This window comes from Stylophora pistillata, chromosome 3 (genome assembly GCF_964205215.1).
Source record: "Stylophora pistillata chromosome 3, jaStyPist1.2, whole genome shotgun sequence".
Classification (NCBI taxonomy): domain Eukaryota; kingdom Metazoa; phylum Cnidaria; class Anthozoa; order Scleractinia; family Pocilloporidae; genus Stylophora; species Stylophora pistillata.
Genome location: NC_142521.1, coordinates 1,337,393 through 1,352,500, shown reverse-complemented (window position 1 = coordinate 1,352,500; position 15,108 = coordinate 1,337,393). Strand labels below are relative to the sequence as shown.

General features: G+C 37.9%; 4 protein-coding genes across 4 annotated transcripts; 1 reads left to right on the top strand and 3 right to left on the bottom strand.

Annotated features, from left to right (window-relative positions):
* Nucleotides 1-73: 73 nt before the first annotated feature.
* On the bottom strand, nucleotides 74-3,616 carry LOC111329571 (transmembrane protein with metallophosphoesterase domain). The gene is made up of 3 exons (XM_022934302.2): nucleotides 2,780-3,616; nucleotides 2,098-2,263; nucleotides 74-1,108 (listed from the first exon to the last, which is right to left on the bottom strand). Exons 1-3 carry the CDS (start codon nucleotides 3,567-3,569, stop codon nucleotides 778-780), a joined length of 1,287 nt encoding a protein of 428 aa, XP_022790037.2. The 5' UTR covers nucleotides 3,570-3,616; the 3' UTR covers nucleotides 74-777.
* Nucleotides 3,617-6,796: 3,180 nt separating this feature from the next.
* Nucleotides 6,797-10,217, bottom strand: LOC111329563 (kelch-like protein 12). The gene is made up of 3 exons (XM_022934295.2): nucleotides 8,813-10,217; nucleotides 8,158-8,345; nucleotides 6,797-7,744 (listed from the first exon to the last, which is right to left on the bottom strand). Exons 1-3 carry the CDS (start codon nucleotides 9,988-9,990, stop codon nucleotides 7,299-7,301), a joined length of 1,812 nt encoding a protein of 603 aa, XP_022790030.2. The 5' UTR covers nucleotides 9,991-10,217; the 3' UTR covers nucleotides 6,797-7,298.
* A 64-nt stretch (nucleotides 10,218-10,281) lies between these two features.
* On the top strand, nucleotides 10,282-12,424 carry LOC148734009 (uncharacterized). The gene is made up of 2 exons (XM_088753578.1): nucleotides 10,282-10,553; nucleotides 10,680-12,424. Exons 1-2 carry the CDS (start codon nucleotides 10,372-10,374, stop codon nucleotides 12,316-12,318), a joined length of 1,821 nt encoding a protein of 606 aa, XP_088609704.1. The 5' UTR covers nucleotides 10,282-10,371; the 3' UTR covers nucleotides 12,319-12,424.
* A 164-nt stretch (nucleotides 12,425-12,588) lies between these two features.
* LOC148734008 (uncharacterized) lies at nucleotides 12,589-14,715 on the bottom strand. Its single transcript, XM_088753579.1, has one exon. The coding sequence runs from the start codon at nucleotides 14,220-14,222 to the stop codon at nucleotides 12,714-12,716; it is 1,509 nt and encodes a 502-aa protein (XP_088609705.1). The 5' UTR covers nucleotides 14,223-14,715; the 3' UTR covers nucleotides 12,589-12,713.
* Between the last annotated feature and the right edge of the window lie 393 nt (nucleotides 14,716-15,108).

Below are 15,108 nucleotides of genomic sequence, written 5' to 3'. Positions count from 1 at the left end.
TTTTAAAATCTGCTGCTTGCAAATAAGAAAACTGTAATATTCAAAAATTGAAAAACAATTGACAAAATTTGCATCCTGCGTGATCCATTTTTACTTCGCTCTAATCGAAAGTGGAGAAGTAACAATTTCATACTGTTTTGTGATGGTAATAGGTTACATTTAACAGTTCTATTTTTCACATTTTCATTTTAAAGTGTTATGACCATGTACTGTTCATTGTGATGATCATTTCACTCATCACAGCAGGTAAGGATTTTTCATCACTTACAATTTTTAGTAGAATAGAAAGTTTGTGATTCACATTTCAGGACATTACCTAGTGAAACAAGTGATTATACTAGGGGTAACTTTTAATAACTGCAATAAAAATCCACAAATTGAAGGTTTAAACTGATAACAGCATAAAATGTGATAAACGGGTACACTATGTGGGCAAGTGTTGAGAAATTAAGCCAAGCATTACCATTACCAAATACTTTTATGCATTAGAATTAATAAAACTATTTTGGTAAAAATCAGTCAAGTACCAGGGTAAAAGACCCTTGGGATGTTCCACGTGGCAAAGATACTACCAAATGGAGAAATCTCTTTATGCCAAACATTCCAAGGGGAGGAGGTGAAAGGCTGAAGTTGGGACAATTGTTATCTTGACTATCAACTAGACAAATGTGATTGTCTTAAGAATCATGGTGATTCACCTGTCCTTGAAACTGCTTCACCAGCAATAATATCTGAAGGGGGCTCCCCACTTTGGTAACTGATCAAATGAAAAATTCATTATCTTGTTGTAGTTAACGAAAGAACAGTTATCTCTGCTTGTGAACCAATTCTCAAAGGTGCAGCAGCAAAATACGTTCCTGAAGTAACATAAACATAAGTTTCTTTATATTTATAAAGACCAGAAAAAAATGGATTAAAAAAATATATAGGTATGTTCATGGGAAAAAACTGTCCTCCATGAGTGTGACCAGACAATATAAGATCAATGTCCTGATATTTGTCCAATGCTTGCTGGGCAGCCTTTGGTTGGTGTGCCAAGAGGACTGTGGGAAACCTACTGGATCTGCCATTTAGGGCCTGTGAGAGCTTCATACCATGGTTCTGATACCTGCATTTATATATCATATACTTAGGTAAAGAAAGAAGTGACTTTAATACTGAAATGACACAAAAATGAAAAAATCCACATCTGAAATGAAGAACTTGCTGAGGACCATATGATTATAAAAATCTACAAATTTAATTTATTTCCAGTGACTCAGCATTGAAATTTCACAGATTTCTTTATTCAATTTTAGACTACGAGCAGTCCCTCCTTTTCAGCAAAATCTGCTGAGTGAATTGAAAAAAATCCATAAAAAATTAATGGTATTGCTCTGTGGAAAGCTCTACTTTTGACTTTTGCACTGCTGGAGCCCCTGGGGTTGGGCGCTTAAGCTCCCGTGGTACAAAAGTCAAAAGTAGAACTTCCTGTGGAACGCTATGGTCAATTTTTTTCATGGATTTTTTTCAATTCGTGCAGCAGATTTTGCAAAAAGGAGGGACTGCTCATAGTCTAAAATTGAACAAAGAAATATATGAAATTCCAGTGCTGAGTTATTGGAAACAAACTAAATTTGTAGATGTTTAATAATCATATGGTCCTCAGTAAGTTCTTAATTTCAGATGAGGATTTTTATTCAATTTTTTTTACCAACAGTAAATGTTTCAATTGAAATTTCCAAGTGTTCCAATTGCTCCCACTGAGTTTGTCAATTGACCACTTTTCCTCCATGTTTCATTCAGATATTCCTGGGCCCATAACTGAACATTTTTACACCACTGAAAACAAACTTTTGCTTCTTTTCTTCCACTCCCACAAAAAAGACCATTACAACAGAGAGAGAAAAACAAAATACAGATATATATGCTGATTTTTAAAAAGGGTTTGAATAACAAAAAGAAAAGAAACACCTGGACCAAACCTAAGTTAAATTAACAATTCCTGTGAAATGTATTAGTTTCAAATAACAACCGTCAAATCATAATGTACATAATAACAGAGAGAGACTTGAACAATAATGTCCTAGAAGATAAACGTGATTAACAATCTCTCACTTCATACGGTTGGCATCTGGATCATCTACTCCAGCAATGTATAACTTGTCTTCAGGACTGACTTTGTTTGAAATAACAACATGCGAGTTGTGAAGAGGTTGAATTCCAAGTTGTTTGAGTTCTTCAAGCCATGCATCAGTATCTCCAGTGTAATATTCGTGATTTCCTAACAATCATTAAAACAAACATTTCACAGTCATTCAACTTACATGTTTAGGGACCAACCAGCCCAACAGGTTTCACTATGGTTACTTCCAAAAAATTATCAAGAAAAACTACTGTAATAAAAGATTTGTTTCTAGACAGTACAAATGGAGAATACAGACTCCAGACCGGGTACAAAACGTAGACTACCTTATGAACACCAAGAATGGAAAGACTGCAGGCAAGTGAACTCAATGGGCCATGTGCGAATATCTGGTGGTAATATATGTACAATTGTCAATTCATAGGTAATGGGGTTATTGTTTCTGATACAAATCAACTTTTACACACACAAAGCACAAAGCAGATTATTTATCAAAATATCCTTCCAGGACATCTGATATTAAATCTAAAAGCTTAGTCCAGAGTCTTTTCTCCCTATAAAAATACAATCCCTCTTACCACTAATCAATCTTCCTCTCCTCTCGTGATCAACAATCGATCAACAAACAATGACTGAGAGCCGCCGTCTACTCACCTGTAACAAAGTATGATCCGTATTTTGATCTCAGCCTCTTGAGAGGTAATACGACTTTTTTCAAGTTTGCCACAGTGGAATCTACCAGATCACCTGTGATGACTACAATATCCGGCTTTGTAGCAGACACCATCTTCACAACTCTTTCGAGGGCATCTAATCCAATTAATGGCCCGAGGTGAATATCTGAGAGTTGTACTACTGTTGTCCCATCAAAAGATGGCGGTAGTTTAGAGAGAGGAACAGTCACCCGTTTGAACACTGGCCCTTTGTAAGCCGTAGTTAACCCTTGTATGCAAAGAAGTAAAGACAAAACTGTAGCTATTATGGTTTTCCACTTGTCAGCATTAGGAATTGTGAAGTTGCACAGTCGTAACAATCCAAAAACAACGCTTAGTAACAACAAATTAAAGAAAATCAAAATAAGAAGACCTAGACACGCAAACGCCAGTTTGTTGATAAAATAAGGCTCTACACCGATAAGCATTCGACCAATGACAAAACTGAAGAAAGCCAGCCCAAGGAAAGCAGCGAAAACAATGTACATAATCCAGTGAGTGTAGACTAACTTTCGTGAGTTCGAATGCCGGTTTGGAAGTAATACGATTAGATTAATCCAAACATAACGCGACATAGCACCAAGTATGAAACAAAATATTAAAAGGAATTGAATTCTGAAAAGTATCATCTTCTTTTTTGGTTCCAGATCAATCATTACAGTGACAGCTATTGCTATAGCCATCAATATTGCGATTCCTCCAAACACACGGTAAATCTTCATGTCCGCCATGATGGGATTCGTGCCCAGTTTTCCTCGATTACTTCTCCACCTGTTGGCAAACTGCAATAGTCCTTCATCAGAAAAGTGCGACGTAAAGATGACAAAATAGAAAAGGCTCTAATCGTAAAATAGAGAACCATATCAACCTGAAAACTTTTCGGAAGGTTACTTTTTAAGAGGTATATTGCCTGTTTGAGGTAAATCCTCAATAGCATGGGTTTCTGTCAGCAGTACTGTGATCTTGATCTTGGAAGTTAGATCTTTATGACAGTTACGAGAAAATTTCAGAGCATAACTCGACTGAACCCAAGGAGTTTCCCCATAATGCTGTAAAGTGGTCTGGGTACGCTTCACAGACGAGCCGTTCGCAATTGGATGCCTACAGCGCGGAAAAAAGCGTTCGTTCTGTAAATATATGGATTCGCATTGTTTTGTGATTTTACACATTCCCGAAAAAAAGTCATCATTTGAGACTCAGACTGCTTACCGTTACGACTGTTGGAAATGTAAAAGTATTCCGGAGAGAATTCCCTTGCGGAATTCGATTTGTGGCGACAAGTTGATTTTACAGTTGGCGCCAAATTGGCAATGACAATACTCCATAGAGGCCGTTAATGTTGAGTTTCTCGTACAGAGATTGTAGCATACACTATACAGTTTATTGAAGCTTAATAAGAAAGGAAGCTTAATAAGAAAATTACAAATTACAAATTACAAACTAATCGAATTAATTTAATTAATCTAATTATTATTGATCTAATTTACACTTTCATGTTCATGAAGACCGTTCACGCCCGCAAGTAGCAGGAGCTAGTCGAGGCGGGCGAGAATTAGAGGTACAGCAGTGGTGATAGAGTACAAATAAAGCTCAAACATAAATTAATAACATTTGTAACATATCATGAAACAAACCAGCATCTGCCAACTCCTGGACTATGCTTGTCGAAAGATGAAGCTTTCCATCCAACGTCTGGATGGTATCTTCTACATCTACCTCTATACATTTAGTCAGTAAAAATTATTTACAATATATGTACAGTTATCACGCTAACTATAAATCAATTTAAAAATGTGTCTAGTAAGTAAAGAGTATATATAAAGTATCATCAAAAAATGTAATAAGTATACTGAATAATATAGATATAAATATTTCAAATATAAATCAATTTTCCCTTAAGAAGGTGCTCAATTTGGTTGTGAATATATCCATACTAGTGGATGACACTATATCAGATGGTGGGCTATTCCACTCTCTAATGACCCTAGCCGGCCAAATTAAGAAAATTTGAATACATCATTGTTTGTCTGTTTAAGGTAATATTTAAAATTATGAGATCTGCGGGTACGGGTTTCTGTTGGTGGTATCAAATATTTAGATTTATCTCTATAAATAATGTCTTTGGAAAAATTTGTACATTGTCATATTAAACGGACTTATTTTCGGCGAAGAACAAGGGATTCCCATTCCAGGTCTTTCAACATAGAAGTAACTCTAGATTTGTAATTACAGAAACGCGCTGCAGCTTTCTGCAGATTTTCCAATTTCTTTATATCATATTGGACAATTTCTTTATATCACATCTTGTCGTTGTTCCAAGAAGAGACGAGACAACTCGAACAAAATACCTGCGCACGCTATGATCAGAGCCCGTCTTACAGTTTCTCAGTTGGAGTATAAATAATCAGATGCTGTGTAATCCGAGTAAGTGTAAAGAACTGATATTTAGAAAGAAGGAAAGTAGCGGTACATGCCATCAGTACGCTCCCATCAGTAACGGCATTCCTCAATGTGATAGCCTTGTATTGCTCGGTCTGCTTTTTCAGCCTAACTGTACTGAATTCAGCGAGCATGTTAGACTTAAGCTCACAAAAGCTAACAAGTGTCTTCACATTCGCAGAACTCTACGAAAGGAACTCTTTAGCCAGAGGGAAACTGATTACTTACTTAAGATCCTAGTCCTTCCCATTCTCAATTATGGTCTCGCTGTGTATGGTGCTTCTGACTCTGATTTAAATGTCATACAGCGTTTTTTAGATAGGTGCCATAAGCGTCATTTTACCTCTCAAACACTCAGCATTTTTAATCTTTTAGAACAGCAAGATAAATCCGTGTTCAAAAGAGCTATTGATAATCATACGCTAGGTGCGATCATTCCCAAAGAAAAAGAATTAGTATATAATTTGCGTGCGAGGTGTCATCTTCCTCAGATAAAAACGGAGAGATTCAAGAAAACTTTTGTAAATATACTTATTTTTAAATATAATCTAGTCTAGTATTATTCTATTATTATATTTTATCATGTATCATTTAATACTTTTTCATTGTAACTTAGGATATGTATTTTTATCCTTTGATTGAATAAAGACTATTATTAGTAAACTATTATTACAGCTATTCTTTTCTTGTCGTCCGCCATTTTGTCGAATATGTAATCTGGCCTGTCCGAACGAGGGTAGGTAGATGTCAAAATCTCATATAAACGCTCCGTGTATGCTCCATGTCTTTTCTCCATCTTACATAAAATTAAACATAAAATTTGAACTGTCGGTATTTGTAGATTCAGACCTTTCGAAGATTGTCCCTAAATGTGCAGGAAATTCGACCTCGAACCTCTGCCATTTCGAATCCTGCTAAGCAACCTGGCCGCTCACTTTTACGGAAAAAGTCTTTTTCCTCTTTCTTTTCTTTTCTTTTTTTTTTTATCTTTTGACAATCGTTTCGACCAATAAAGAGCTACAAAAGAATCTCAACTCAGATAATTATTAGCATTATTTTTTTTACGATAACCAGAGCAGCAGTTATGTTTGTAATCACACGTTTCATTTCCGCCATTTTTAAGTATGCAGCCAGGTGACTGAGTTTCTAACCATCTTAGCAAAAGGTCATCATTTTTTTAAAACTTGGTGAAGATATGTAGGACAGGAAACATTCTGGCAAGAACCTGAATTTCAAAATCTGCTGCTTGCAAAAAAGAAATCTGATATATTCAAAAGTTGAAAAAAATGAAAGAAAAGTTTGCATCCTGCAACATCTGTTTTTACTCCAGCCTAATCGAAAGTGGAAAAGTATCAGTTTCATTCTGTTTTTGTGATGAAAAGGTTGCATTTAACAGTACTCTATTTCGCTCACCACAGTGGGGAAGGATTTCTCATCGCTGACAATTTTTAGTGGAATAGAAAGTTTGCAATTCACATTTCAGGAGATTACACTGTGAAACAATTGATCATACTCAAGGTAACTTTAGATTACTTTATTATCTGTAATTCACTGCCATAAAAATCCTCAATTTTTTTTTAAATTCAAACTGCTACTCTTAAAGCAAACTTTAATTCACAATATAGTTAACAAAAATGATAATATTCCCTAAACTATATGATTGAACCTGCTACATCTTTACATATCACTGGATAACTTTATCCAAAACCTTTGTAAAAGAGTATTATGCTCAGGTCATAGCCCCATACTCCCTATGGGTTTAAGTCAATACAGAACAAATCTAATCACTATGTTTCAAACCTTGCTTTTGGAAAACAGATCACTAGGAAACCATTTCAACTAAAAATAATTCCTATGTGAAAAAGGACTGTCACAGTATAATAAAAAGGGCTAAAATTGTACTTGCACAATGGGCCAGTGGTTTATAACTTGCTCTTGCCATATGTCTTCTTGAAAGGGCATGTAGCCTCTTATTTCCAACAATGCCTATTTAGTAAATAATCTAAAAGAAGCAAAACTTTTCAAGATGGCTGTCCTTGCTTTGATAAAGAATGCTTCATCTGCTGTGCCAAATTTGAACCAGACTTCTGGGGCTCTTCAGGAATCAATTTTTCAATCATTTTGCGAGGAAAGTTACAGAAAGCTGTTCTGGCTGCTGCAGGTGTTGGTAGGGACCTTACCATTGACCATGTGTTTGTGGTGACATCATAACATTCTACAGAGCTGGTGGCTAATCCATTCCCAGTCCATCCACCACAAACGAAAATCTTGCGATTCAAAACAGCCACACCAGCTTGATAACGTGGGGCACTCAGTGATGCCTTAAAATTCCACTCATTGTCATCAAGATCAAGTGCTTCACATGTTGGCATGAATGTGTTACCATGGTAACCACCAATAACATAAATCTTGTTGTCAACAACAGCAGCCATAGCATCTTCCCGTCGTTCAATAATTGGAGCCACAGCTGAGGATATTAAAAACGGAGACTTTCTAATATACAGATATCTGAGACCATTCAGATAGACTCATTGCTCAGGAGGTATTTTTGTATTATTTGCTTGAAGTATTGTTCATTGTGGTGTACCATGATTTAGACTAAAATACTAAAAGTTACTGGATCAAGCAATCACTGTACCCTCCCCTCCCCTCCCAAACATTAATCCTTCACATCACTTGACTGTTGTTGGATTATAGGAGGGGCATGTGTGCAGTTGCTCAGATATTCACACTGATCCAAGATTCCACATGCACTCTCAAAATACAATTATGGTGTCAAATCTTATGACAGAAAATTAAGTTTGTTGCAAGGTACATTTACAGGTTGTTTGGTATCATTTTACAGCACCTATTCTACAGTTAACCTCAGCAACTTCTTACCTCCTGAAGACCACACATCAGTGCCTGGATCATACATTTCCACAGAACTTAGGTAATTGTTTCCATCATAGCCACTGATGACATAGATACAATGACCTTCAGTCACAACACAGGCACCATCACGCTGATTGTTCATTGATGCCACAAACCTCCACTCATCTATCTTTGGATCATAGCATTCCACAGTTCTACTCGGGAAAAAAAATGACCATCAAAGTGAGATTACAAGAAAAAGTTTGGTCACCATGCTAATATGTTTACAATGGGACTCATGGCTTTTTACTTCCTTTGGAATGCATCTCTTTCTAAGTTGAAAACATACAAAATTCAAAGTGGAAACCAATAAAAACTCTCTAACTTATAAAAAAAGGCTGTATTTTGCGCCAAAACACGACCTAACCCAACTTTGTCTGGGGGTGGGTGGGGGATTAGAGGGCAAGCTTGATGCTTTAGATGAGGGCTTACAAGGGGGGGGGGGGGGAGGAGGGGAGGCCCCTCGGAGCAATTATTGTTGAGTATTAAATTATATCTAAATAATTTTATAAGGCTTGCATTAACATTGTTTTTCTTTTGGACTTCTTCAGTTGGCTTTCTCCCCTGACACATATTCTTATGAGCCAGATCATAGAAGAACTTCATTTGCACCATGCCTTACCTTATGGGTGATTTCCCATCATATCCACCAACAGCATAGAGAAGACCATTGAGAGCTACCAAACCAATATTACTGCGAGGTACATTCATCGGTGCCATGATATTCCATGCATTAAGATCTGGATCATAACGTTCACATGTATTCATTCTCTTCCACTCTTTACTTCCACCCACTACATACACAAATTTGCCCATGGACTCAAGACCTGCACAGTGCCTTGTACTTAGTCGTGAGATGTTGTGCCATGCATCACTTTCTGCCTCATAGATAGCACATGTTGGTCCTGCAACTGTCAGAAGAACACTAACAGTTCGCAAACATCTTCTGGGGATTTGCCATTTAAAAGGCTCAGTTTCTGTCACTGATTCATCTAATTTTGTAGGAGAGTAAATGTATTGTCTAGCTTTCGAAATGATTTCTTGAACCTCTGGGTTTTCTATAACCAAATCGTCAGTGGAAATAATTTCTTCAAAGTATTCAGGATTAACTTGAGGAAGACGAATCTTTTCTAACAGCGACGGGAAGTAGTTCACCCGCACCTCTCGATTGTGTTCCACCCATTTCAGTAAGAGTTCGTACAAGTCTTGCTCACGTGCTATTACAATTTCATCATCAATTAAAAGATCACCCAGATCTGAAGCAGGCAACATCAAAAACTCTTCGCAGTTTGCAGCTTCTACAAAATTTTCCTCGATAAAAGTAGTTGCCCGGTTCATTAGATCATTACAGTTGAATTTATCCGACAAAGCACGAATTCCCCAGCAATTACTCAAAGCGAGACGATCTTGAATAAATTTGCAGCAAGATTGAGTGACAAACTCGAGCAGAAGTAAACACGAACCACAGAACACATCTTCGACGTTTTCCTCGGTTATCAAAATGTCACCTCGGTAGATGAAATCCAGGAGGATCTCCATTGCAGTAGCGGTGATTTCTTTGACAGAGACTTTATCACTCGTGGTGGCCATGTGTCCGCTGAACATGGCCATGAAATAGTCTGAGTTGGCAGCCAGCACATTTCGGTGGGCAGGGAATTCTCTGCCTTCTACGACAAGAACGACATCTGTTAACACACAATGGACTCGCATTCGCGCAATTCGTTTCAGAATATATGTATTGTGAGTTTCATCTACAAAACGCATACAAGTCTCTCGCTTGAACACCGCATCGAAGGCCATCTTGTTACCAAACACCGCAGCCCTTCACTTTTACGACGCTGAACACGTCACAATCTCCCGCCCCTCACCACGATCTTACCGGTCAAAGTTTCATATAAATTATATCGAGTATCAAACTTTTTATATCCATCGATTGAAAGCAGTGAAACAACGGAGCAGTAATTTGAAACGCAAACTTAACAAGGTAAGAAAAAGCTCTAACCGAAGTCCTCGAAACAATTTAAATGCAACCAATGGTTGACAAGTCGCGCAATCGCAGAACTTCCGCTGGTTGGTCACGTAATATTACACATCAATTAGCCATTTTCAAAACGAGCGGCGGTCTGGGTACGATTTGCCACCCTAGAGGCTCTTGGGATCGTTTGGAGGGACAGCAAGAACATGGTGGACAAGAGCAATGCAACCGTGCGAGACGCTCTCAAGGTTATTCTGACAGAAGAAGATATACCTGGTGCAAAAATTCCTCGCGAAACTGTAGAACAATGTAGCGTCGTTCAATTGAAAAGGTGGTTGCTGTGCAGGGGAGCAAAGACTACGGGAAATAAGAAAGCATTGATAACAAGGTAGGTTCACTCGAGGTGTATATTTTCATTTAGTGGTGTACATATGAGCTTAAATTATATCGAAGGAGAAATTGTGTCGTTTTATTTTGTTTCATTCCAGTCATATATCATGTTCATATTTTTCAGAGTTCAAGATTACATTAAGCATGGACTAGACGTTAAATATCTCCGTGATCCAGACGGTGGACTACACCTTCTCCGCAAGAAGGCTCAACTTGGAGTGCTGGAGGAGGAAGAGCCGCAGCTCAACCAATTCTTTCCAAAAGAAGGATACAAACCTGATTTTAAAGATTTGCCTAAGATAGCTTTTGGAACCGTTTGGCAGTTTATGATTGAAGGAGTTGAAAGTAAAAAACAACTTTCCACTGCAAAGCCCCTAGTCAAGGGATTTAACTTCTTCAAGTCAGGGCATGTTTTATACATTGGACATCTGCACCAAAATGGAAAACATTATGTAAAAAGCCAAGTTCTGCCATCGATGAAAAAAGATAAAGTATACTCTTGTTTTCTGTTAATGTCATCCATAGGTTGTGTGTTAAAAGCACACTGTAAGTGTCCTGCTGGTATCGATGGCCGTTGTAACCATGTGGCATCTACATTGTTTGCCCTTGAACAAAGCTTTAAGGAGACGAAAAGGAAAAATTCGGATGCAGCTGAGTCCTGCACATCTAAGCCTTGTAAATGGAATGTGCCAGGGAAACGCAAGGGTCCAGTGACACCTATCTCTGAGATGAGCTTTGTCAAACATGATTATGCTAAAGAAAAGAAAGCAAAAAGGCCAAAGCTAGCCTCATGTCCAGCACAGAATGGTACCTGTGTATCAGAAAAAAAAGTCTGGCCAAGTGAAAGATTACAAAACTTCCATAAATCTTTAAAAGAATATCAAATGAAATCTGGGAGAGCTGTTGGATGGACACATATTCTTCCTCAAAAGGTAAATAATCTGGAAGAGCCACTCATCTCACCCATCAAATGTCATCCAATATCAGCTGATGAACTAAGAGTGAGATTTGAGAAAGTGAAGAGGAACATTAATTTTGATGAAGAAAAAATAAAGAAAGTAGAAGAGCAAACACGAGGGCAGTCAAACTCAAATTTGTGGCATCATCACAGGCAGCCCAGGATTACTGCTACAGATTGTTACAGAATAGCTGTGCAAAGGGAAACAACATCACCAACAAAAATCATCCAAGATGTCCTTGGTTACAAAAAACCATTTCAGAGTAAATACATGCAAGAAGGACTTGAAATGGAGGACAGGATCATAGCTGCTTACAAATTATTAAAGCAGGGGGAAGGGGTTACTGATATATCCGTAGAAAAATGTGGCTTTTTCATTTCCAAGCATCATGGGTTACTCGGAGCAAGTCCAGACGGATTAGTGTGTGACCCTTCTGCAGAAGACAGTAAGGGTCTTCTTGAAGTGAAATATATTCAGATGGAAAAGCAAGAAAGTCTGGAGGAGGCTCTGCTCCGAAAAGGAATTTGCAAGAAGTTTGAGGAATCTGTGATTTTGAACTCAAGACACAAATATTATTTTCAAGTACAACAGGCAATGTTTGTGGCAGAGCAAAAATGGACTGACTTTGTGGTTATGGGAACAGCCTCTTCCACACCTTTTTGTGAGAGAGTTTATTTCTCACAAGAACACTGGGATAGAATATTCCCAAAACTTGAATCATTTTTTAACTGCTGGATTGTACCAGAACTTTCATATCCTTGTGTGAAATATGGGCTCCCCAAAATTGATGCGCGCATGTTTTGAGAGCTTTTTGTTTTAAGAGTTTTATTCTTTTTCATCTACTAGAAAACTTATAACTGAAGTTGTATTTCTTAACATGTCCAATGTTGAATAATATCATTATACTATACGCTGCATGTTTTGGCAAACCTAGATTTAAATGTGTAGTCAAAGCATTTGCAATGCTAAACCTAAAATGCAAATGACCCAACCTACTATCATTGTGTGATGTAGCTGCTCCCCAAAGTAAGCTGAATTTGAATCACTCATTTGACTCCAATTTCAATACCAATATTATTGTTTGGTCCAAACAAAATTTATTTCATTACACCATTTAATGAAAGTTATTGCAATATGAATGTTTTCGTGTTTCATCATCAACATGTGTCATGACAGTTAACAATATTACATGATAATTTTTAATTTATAAGAGGGGGTTGAAAATTTGACAAAGCACAGACCACTACAAGCATGTCTGATGCAATAGGTGCAATAGTAATTGGTATCTTATGGTCGAAGATGTGCCAGTTCTTTATACGTTCCATGAGCCGCTCCACATGAACTCTTAGGCTAGCAACCACCTTGTTGTGATTTGTTTCATTTGTGGAAAACTGTATCTTCTGTTCTAAAAATTTTGGTATAACAAGGCTTGCACCAACAGAAGCTAATTCATCCTGACAATTGAACCCTTTGTCAGCCAGTACCTGGTCACCAGGATTTAGTCTGTCTAGAAAACCACTAAGAACAGTTATTTCCTTATCTGAGGTTGAACCAGGAAATAAGTCACTCACAAAACATAAAACACCGCTTGGCGTTATGCCCAACAGTGATTTCATGGTGGTTCTTGACTTGTATGATGAAAAACAGGTAGACTGTGAATCAAGAGCAGATGGCCTCTCCATTTCAAATTCCGTGCAATCGACAATGACTGTTACGTTAGGCAACAGTTTCTTAAAACTGTCAGGCCTATAACATTGAAGTACTTCTCTTGGGGGGATGATGATAAGAGGTTCAAATTCCCTCCTCAAAAATGGAATCCAGGCATTTACAATCTTAGAGACAGTTGATCTTGAAACCAAAAATCGATGAGCAAGATCATTCTCAAACAAACCCAGCCTCAAGCGCAGCATAACAAGGGTAAACTCCTGGAATTTAGTAAGTACTCTGGGTCTCCCAACATTACCGTTCGTGGTGGTCCTTTTGTGCCCATAATTAATATTGCTAGAGGCTTGTTCTACAGTTTTGTAACAAAGAATAAAAGCATTGTAATCGGGAAAGCCGGTGTAGAATGCAATATCATCATCTTTATCTTTAAATTTGCTTATGTCAAATCTATTGTTATCTAAAGCATGCTTCAAGCTTTCGATTTCCTTTTGTAATTTGCTGTTCACCTCTTTTATGTTGTTGTTTTCTTTCTCCAACTGCTGAATCTCTCCCTTAAGCTTAACAATTTCTTGTTCTCTTGTTTGCATTCTGTTGTATAAACTGTTTAGTTGGTCTCCAGTAAGTAACGTTTGCATTTCCACACTGGTACTGGTGTCAGCATTAACATTCATATTTTCTGTCTGTTCTTCAAATTTAAAGTTCGCTTCCTGTGGTAATTGAGCAAGTGCTGTTTTTCTTTTTTTGGTTTGCTCTATTTTCTGTACATCTTCGAAACTGGCCCTCTTGCGTTCTCTACGTTGAGCTGTCGGTTTTGTCCATGGAAAAATTGAAGGCAAGTGCGTTCTGCTAAGTTTTTCTCCTCCATCGAAATGAACTGAGCAAATCCGCGTACTCGTAGAATCTAATTTCAGAGTCTCGTTCCTCATAAGAACCACGTACTTTCTACGTATATGAGGGTCTTTTGGAATTCTATAATACTGAAGGTTAGGTGCATTTCTGTAACTATTAGTGCAGCCTGGAATACAGCAGTTATAGTGTGCCATGTTTGTCACACGTCAGCTGTGCGTTTGTTTACCTTCACGCTGTCCCTCCAAACGATCCCAAGAGCCTTTATGGTGGCAAATCGTACCCAGACCGCCGCTCGTTTTGAAAATGGCTAATTAACAAATGGTAAACACCACAGCGTACACTATTGAGTCATGGATGCACGCGGGAGGTTGCTAAGCACGAAAGAAGCGTAAGAGTCGCTCGAGGCGATAGCCGAGAGCGACTCTAGCTTCTTGAGTGCTTAGCAAACCTCCCAAGTGCATCCATAACTCAATAGTGTACGCTGTGGTGTTTACCATTTGTTTTATAACATAACATTGATACGTTGTAGCTAAAGAGTTCCCTTTTATTTAACAAATCTTTTACGCGACCAGAAAAAACAAGCGCGCGCGGAAAAATAGTCTTTGCTCACGTCAGCAGCGTACACCCATGGGCAAATGGGGGACGCTAAATTGACCAATCAGAGCGCGCGCTTTATTTTGGTTATGTTATAATGCAATTTCTCCACTAACTGAAGTCGGCCCACGCTCTTTTTCTCAAAATATCATTAATACTCTACCTCTTGTAAAACGAGAACAAACCTCAGTTGAAGTGCTCATTTCATTGGTCAAAGAGGGGCGTGATTCTTAGACTGCAGAGGGTCGCCTCTCAACTCTTCTTTCCATTTACTGGATTTTCATGTCAAGCTTCACCGTTCTTTAGTCAGTCGTTCATTCGTTTCGATCAAGAACAAGGTTGATCATACCAAATTTGATAAATCTGCGTGGATAATGCAATCTTACAAAAGTACATGACTTTAAACTGGCCAAATGAGTAAAGGGGGTAAGTGTCTAAAGAGGGGGTAAGTGTCTAAAGAGGGGGTAAGTGTCTAAAGAGGGGGTA

Excerpts from the sequence above, each read along its gene's own strand:
- LOC148734009 (XM_088753578.1), top strand. The coding sequence starts at position 10,372 with ATGGTGGACAAGAGCAATGCAACCGTGCGAGACGCTCTCAAGGTTATT. Across the intron at positions 10,554-10,679 it reads AAGAAAGCATTGATAACAAG|AGTTCAAGATTACATTAAGC; the intron begins GTAGGTTCACTC and ends CATATTTTTCAG.
- LOC111329563 (XM_022934295.2), bottom strand. The coding sequence starts at position 9,990 with ATGGCCTTCGATGCGGTGTTCAAGCGAGAGACTTGTATGCGTTTTGTA. Across the intron at positions 8,346-8,812 it reads GATGGGAAATCACCCATAAG|AACTGTGGAATGCTATGATC; the intron begins GTAAGGCATGGT and ends TTTCCCGAGTAG. Across the intron at positions 7,745-8,157 it reads TGATGTGTGGTCTTCAGGAG|CTGTGGCTCCAATTATTGAA; the intron begins GTAAGAAGTTGC and ends TAATATCCTCAG.
- LOC111329571 (XM_022934302.2), bottom strand. The coding sequence starts at position 3,569 with ATGGCGGACATGAAGATTTACCGTGTGTTTGGAGGAATCGCAATATTG. Across the intron at positions 2,264-2,779 it reads CGGATCATACTTTGTTACAG|GAAATCACGAATATTACACT; the intron begins GTGAGTAGACGG and ends AATGATTGTTAG. Across the intron at positions 1,109-2,097 it reads CCAGATGCCAACCGTATGAA|GTATCAGAACCATGGTATGA; the intron begins GTGAGAGATTGT and ends ATATAAATGCAG.
- LOC148734008 (XM_088753579.1), bottom strand. The coding sequence starts at position 14,222 with ATGGCACACTATAACTGCTGTATTCCAGGCTGCACTAATAGTTACAGA.